Below are 6,773 nucleotides of genomic sequence, written 5' to 3'. Positions count from 1 at the left end.
CGGTCCCTTTTATGAAGTTCACCAGGGCTGTCATTGGATATGTGGCGATGTCTTCTGGTTCCACACTGTGTCTTCCCAGGTATCTGAGCCTTATTCCCAGCAGAGCGGGGCATTGGCACCATAGGTGAATTGGAGTCTCTTCCTCCTCTTCACATTTCCTACAGATGTTGGTGTTTTCCACTCCCAACAGTTGCATGTGTCTCCTGAGATGGCAGTGTCCCGTTAATAGTCCTACCAGTTCCCTCAGTGAGTTTCTGTCCATATCGAGTAGTTGCCTGGTTCGGTTAGGGTCCGGTCCGTTTATGAGTACTTTAGATTGCCTCATTCCGGGTGCCTTCTTCCATTCCTTCCAGTGTTGGGATTTGACCCACCTCTTGATATGTAGTTTGGTGTGGCAAGCTGCTACTCCTACGGCCGGCTCAGATCCCACAAGTGGTGCTTTCGCCCCTTTCCTTGCTAGTTCGTCAGCCCGCTCGTTGCCCTCAATACCTTTATGTCCTGGTACCCAGAGCAGGGTTACTTTATTGATGGTCGCCAGTTCTATTAGGATAGTCCTGCATTCCATCACCAGTCTGGAGTCGCATCGGTTACTTTCCAGTGCCATTAAGGCCGCCTGGCTATCAGAACATATGTTTATGTTCTTATTTCTGTACCCGATACTCATATTCTCCTGTGCGCAGACTAAGATGGCTTTCATCTCAGCTTGAAACACAGTGCAGTGCATTCCTAGAGGTATACTGAGTTCCCTCTTAGATCCCTGTAGACAGACCCCGGCCCCTGTTCCTTCCTCCATCTTGGACCCGTCTGTGAACCAGATTAGTTCCTGTTTGGAGTTTGGACCTGGGACCGTGTCCCATTCCTCCCTTGTGGGGTACGTCACTTTAAACAGCTGTCCGAAGAAGTATTCGGCTTGTTTGCCGTCCTGCTTCATCCCAGCCGTCGGACTAATTGCCCTCAGTCTTATTCCTATCTCCGTGTGACTGTTTCTGGACAACTCTCCTCTCCATTGGCCATTGCAATGTAACCTGTAGGCTGCCGCCATCGCCGCCCCCTCTATTTCTATGTTTAGTGGGGGTAGGTTCAGCAGCACTCCCATGGCTAGTATTGGAGTGGTTCTCATGGCTCCTGTGATGCTTCTACATGCAAGTCCCTGTATGTGATTGAGTGTGACCATCACTGTTTTCAGTGTTGTTCTCCTCCACCAGACCAGGGCTGCGTGCATGATCCTTGGTTTTACAACGGCTGTGTAAAGCCATTGCATCATTTTAGGTTTGAGACCCCACGTTCTGCCGCAGATTCGCCTAGTTGCCCACATCAGAGCACAGGCCTTTCTGCCTACAGTTTCCACCTGGTTTTTCCAGCTCAGTTTGGCATCTATGATGACTCCGAGGTACTTAACCGTGTCAGAGGGTTCTAATTCCTTTCCATAGAAGGTTGGATTGCTCCATCCTTCTAGTTTCCTTTTACGCGTAAAGATTACTAGTTCTGTCTTGTCTGGGTTGACTGACAGTCCTGTTTCTTCACACCATTCTTCCACTGTTGCTAGTGTTGACTGTATAAGGCCTCGGGTTGTGTCTGCATCCCAACACCTTATTATGGTTTCAATGTCATCCGCATACCCTTGCGTATATAGGCCCCTGTTGTTGAGTTTCCGGATGAGGTTGTCCACCACCAGGCTCCACAGCAAGGGTGATAAGACCCCTCCCTGTGGACACCCTCGTGTCACCAGCACTTTGATGCTTACCTCACCCCTTGTCACCGTAAGTATCCGGCCTGAGAGCATGTTCCTCAGCCACCTTCTGGTGGTTTTGTCGAGTCCATGTCTTTCTGCCGCTTCATCAATGGATTTAATAGTGGTGCAGTTAAATGCTCCCTCTATATCCAGGAATAGCCCTACCGCCAGTTCCCCAGTCGCTTGTGCCTGCTCCAGTTTGTACACCAACCTGTGCAGTGCCGCGTCGACTGACTTACCTGCTTGGTAAGCAAACTGTAACTCGTGGAGGGGCTTCTCTTTCAGTGCCCCGTCCCTTATGTGCCTGTCCATTAGCCTCTCCATTGTCTTCAAAAGAAATGAGGTGAGGCTAATTGGGCGGAATGCACCTGGTTGGTCGTAGTCAGCTCTCCCCGGTTTGGGTATGAACACTACCCTTGTCTTCCGCCATGGTATGGGGATGTATCCGAGGGCACAGCATGCCCTCAGGATCTTCGTCACCGGAAGTAGGATTGTATCTAGGCCCCTCTGTAGAAGTGCCGGAAAGATTCCATCCTCTCCTGCGCTTTTAAAAGGGTCAAACCCTCTGATTGCCCATTTAACTCTGGAGGGAGTAACTATTTTAGCCGCAGTGTCCCAGTCCTTACCTTCCCGTGTAACTCGGGCTGGTGGTGGACCGGTATCATCTGCTTCTAACTTTTTGTAGCCGGGAAAATGTTTCCCCAGCAGTACCTCCAACTCCTCCTCCCAACTGTTGGTATATCCTCCATCAGCTTTTTTGAATGGGCCTTTTGCTGCCCCTGGGTCTTTTGCAAGAATTTTTTGGATTCTTGCAGTCTGTGGGATGGTTTCCACCTCCCCACAGTATTTCTCCCAGGAGCATGTTTTGGCTTTCTGGATTGCCACCTTGTACTCTTTCTGGTATTGCTTGTGGGCATCCCAGTTTCCTGACTTTTTGGCCTTGTTGAAAGCTTGCCTTACTATTTTCCGTAGCTCCTGCAGTCTTCTGCTCCACCACGGTGTTTTGTCCCTGGTACTTGTCTTCAGAGGGCAGCTATTTTCGTATGCCCTTATCATTGAGTCCCTCAGTACTTCTACTGCGTCCTCAATTTCTTCGGGGCAGCCGTATTTAGCTGGGAATCTTGTCATTCCTATATTTAGTTCCTCCGAGTATCTAGTCCAGTCAGTTGCTTTTGGGTTCCTATATGTATCGGTCCCCGTTTTGCTTGTTTCTCCCTCTAGTTTAAATTCTATGTGTCGGTGGTCCGACAGGGATGGTTCGTCCGATACTCTCCATCCTGAGACTCTTAATGTTCCTAGGGTCAGGTCTATCACCTCCTGTCTGTTACTTATAACGAAGGTGGGTTCCCTACCTCTATTAAGAATCTCAAGGTTCACTGTCATCAGGTATTCCAGGAGGTCCTGTCCTCGTTTGTTGATGTCCGTACTCCCCCACACAGTGTGGTGCGAGTTAGCATCTGCTCCGAGTATCAGTTCCCTACCCTTCTCCCTGCAGTCTTGGACGAGTCTCGTTATTTCCCTTGAGGGTGGTGGTTCCACAGAGTCATAGGGCATGTATGCTGATGCCACAACTACTTCCCTGCTTCTTTGGTCCAGCGTGACCTGTAGCTTCACAGCCACTAAGTCCCTACTGCAGTGTTCGGGTAGCAGTGTGCCAGGTATCCCTCTGATGAGAATACAGGCCCTGGGTCTGTCCCCCGACTCGTTATAATAGATTAGACCTTGGTTCATGTTTAGTCCTCTGACCTTCCCCCTATAAGTCCAGGGTTCTTGGATCAGCGCGACGTCCACACTGTCCCGAGTGACTCTACTGCTAAGCACTGCAGTCGCTGCCGGACTGCGGTGCAAGTTTATTTGAATGAACTGTAAGTTTTTAGCCATTACTGCCTAATCCTTAAGTCATTCCTCCTATTTATGCTCCTTGGTGTTAGGAGAGCGCACCGTGAAAGTGGCCTTCCTTATCCCGACATGCGCCGTCATCCCCATCTCCCTCAGCACCTTCACACTTTCCTCGTCCACACTCATGATCAGGCGATACATGTTCTTATCCCTGATCGAGTCGTGGACGATCCATTTTTTTGTGTGTAGCCGGGGAGTCTGGTTCTCCAGCAGTTGTAGCAACCTCTCGGTGCTTACTGCTCCATTTTCGGGGATTACTGCCATAACCTTTACGTACTTTGGCAGTTCCTGCAACCCCACCACCTCCAGGTCGCAGCCCTGCCATTTCCGTATGGTCGGCACCATCTCCCTCAGCCATGTCTCTGACTCCTTGTCGGAGCAGGTCATTTTCAGGACGCCCCTCTGAGTGAAGCATTCGTCGAATCTGGGTTTGAACTGCCCCTTTGGGATGCTCAAAATCAGATCCGCGGCCGCCTCACTCACGAGGGCCTCCTGCTCTTTTGTAAATTCTTCCTCTCTGTTCCTATGTACAACAGCCACTCGAATTTTATTTCCAGCGGCTTCCGCATAGGTAGCAGAGGTGAGAATTCCTCGGGGCTTTTTCCTGGAATTTCCCGGTGAAAGCCCCAAGGGTTTAGGTTCTGGTGAGGTTCTTCTCCTCTTCCCAGCCTTCTTTTCCCCGGGCGTTCCAGGTTGCTCCCGGTTACCTTCTGCGGTCCCCGTTAGCTTCCGGTCTGTCCCTGGTTTGCCTTGCCTGGTTCCGGCCTTCGAGGTCCCTGGTTGTCCCCAGCGGACTTTTACAGTCCCTGGTTGTTCCCGGTTTCCTTCCTGCCGCCCCTGCTTCTCTCTTTTGAGTTTTCTCCTCGCAGCCCCACTGAGTTTCTTACTGATGTGAATTTTTTTCACATCGTCTGACAGGGACTTTACCTTGTCTTCCTCAGCGGTGGTTGTTGGAGTGAGTCTCTTCTTTAAGTCCCCCCCTCTCCGCTGGTTCCCCGAGGGCCCCAGTTGGAGTCGGGGGTTCTTAAAGAAGTTATTTTCCAGGTCCCCTGATGGTCCCTGCATTTCCACGTCTGGATCCCCTGGGGGATCCCGCCGTGTTGCGTCCGTCGGAGGTCCTTCTTTATGGTTCCCAGAGGGCCCCTCAAGGGAAGAGTCCACCAGGGTGGTCCCATCTCTCCTCTCCACTTCCTCTTGGTTCCTCAAAGGCCCCAAGAGGGATGAGTCCACCGAGGCGGCCTCAACTCCTCCTTCCACTCCCCCTAGGTTCCTTAAAGGTCCCTCGTCAGTGTTGTTTTGGTTTTTGTTTTTACAGTCCATATTTGGTCCCACGAGTATCTAGGGAAATAAAAGGTCCACCCCAGCAGAGCCCCGAATGCTGGGGTAAGGTCTGTATACTCCGAGATGCGACCTTGTGTCTCGGAGGAACCGTTCGTGACACTGTTCCCCAGTGTCATTCAGCCCTGAGCACGGTATCTCACACCTTAGCTTGGGATGGCTATTGCAGGTCGTGTTTCCACTCCCTGAGCGATGGGTTCGCCACACTCCCTACGCTCGTATACTAAGAAGTATATCAAATGATTCTCTGGGCTGGACTGGTAAAATTTTTCGTCAAAATTACTCAATTGTTTATACAGAACATTAAACTGCCCATGACTTAACCGTGACTTATTTATGTCATGAACCCAACATGATGGATAAGGCCGTGAAATGGTATATTTTAAAGATGAATTTTCTGTAAGTAGCAGTTTTAGAGCTAATTTTGAAAGTGACATCTCGTCAACTAGACGACAAGCAAATGACCAAGACACCTAGCGACCCACCACGCAAACCACCTTCAGTGCGGACACCGTGTATCCTAGCAAGTAGCCAGAATGCAAGCCACTAGGCTCTAGGCGCTAAGCAAGCCTCCTGCCTGTGCGGACGTGGCCTAAGAGTATTTGGAGTAAAAATTTGGACATCATTTTGCCGTCCGATGACACTTTTTCAATTAAAAACAAAAAACATGATTTTCTATCACACATCGCCACTCGGTATAACCTAGCGCATTACGTGGTATGCACTCCTTCTCGTTCCAGCAGTACCGTACATAGGGCGTACCTAACACGTGGTCCGTTGCGACGTGTGATAGTATGATCCAAAGATAATATACGATCGGTGGCGACGTGCGATAGAAAAATATAATATTTTTAATTTTAATAGATAAAAAATATCATTGGACAGCAAAATGACACATACATTTTTCATTCCAAACATGCTCACTGTATCTACATTTTACTTCCAAACATACCAATTTTTCACAATTGATAACCAACCATTTATCCTATATTAAGTGTTGTTTATGAGTTGTGTAAAATTCAAAACTCGTTTAGTAATAACGCTATTAAAGTGGAATAAATTTAAAAATTATTGGTTTATTATCCTTTATTAATACGACGGAGTTCCAGCAAGATATAACAGATGAAAAAATAGAAGTTCCAAATAATACGATTATGTATTTTAACAAAGCGCAAAAGGCGAAGGCACATCCCTGATTCTTATGCAAACGGCTTTGTATTTTGCGTCCAGATGTATCTCGATGTGATAGTATATGTTTGTATAACTGATCCATATTATACAATGTGAATAAGCTTAAAATAAAATAGTGCTTACATATAGAATGTGATACGACAATTGGGTTTATTCTCTTTTTCACATCTATTTTTACAAGTTTTCATAGCACAAGCCACCATTTTGCCGTGTTATTTCGTAAAATGAACCGATGATGCCTCGACCATAGCTCGACGCTAGTTCGCACAAGAATGATGACATCACATTTTCTAGATTCACGGGAGGCCATACGCGAGCCCAGCCGGCTCCAATGGAACCGGTATGGGGAGTGGGGAATATTACGCTTTTAATCACTTAGGGCAGGTCTACTAATATTCATATGTCTATGGATTTAACCCATTTAGATTTCTGACAAACTGTTTGTACACCGGCTTGCATGTGGAGCGAGTTACCAATATTCGTCTCTTCTCCGTTTTTTTGGCCTCTTTAAGATCTGCATTAACAACCCACCCCACAATGTCGTCCAATTGTGTGGCCTAGTTCCTAGTTTCCCTAGTTATAACTTCACAGTACAGATGGTTTTTTAGAAGCG

At 48.1% G+C, this 6,773-nt stretch overlaps 2 protein-coding genes across 11 annotated transcripts in view; one reads left to right on the top strand and one right to left on the bottom strand.

The window, feature by feature from the left end:
* Window positions 1-3,613, bottom strand: part of LOC149426255 (uncharacterized) — a 52,205-nt gene extending 48,592 nt beyond the window's left edge. The window contains exon 1 of the mRNA XM_089635432.1: window positions 2,444-3,613. Within this exon, the coding sequence (XP_089491558.1) occupies window positions 2,444-3,613 (1,170 nt within the window). The remainder of the gene's footprint in view (window positions 1-2,443) is intronic.
* bsk (mitogen-activated protein kinase dJNK) overlaps window positions 1-6,773 on the top strand; it is a 205,641-nt gene that overhangs the window by 185,771 nt on the left and 13,097 nt on the right. The window lies entirely within an intron of this gene.

Source organism: Hesperophylax consimilis, chromosome 1 (genome assembly GCF_061612785.1).
Source record: "Hesperophylax consimilis isolate HC1 chromosome 1, BYU_Hcon_1.0, whole genome shotgun sequence".
Classification (NCBI taxonomy): Eukaryota; Metazoa; Arthropoda; class Insecta; order Trichoptera; family Limnephilidae; genus Hesperophylax; species Hesperophylax consimilis.
The sequence above is the reverse complement of the archived record's forward strand: the minus strand, read 5'-3'. Positions and strand labels throughout refer to the sequence as shown.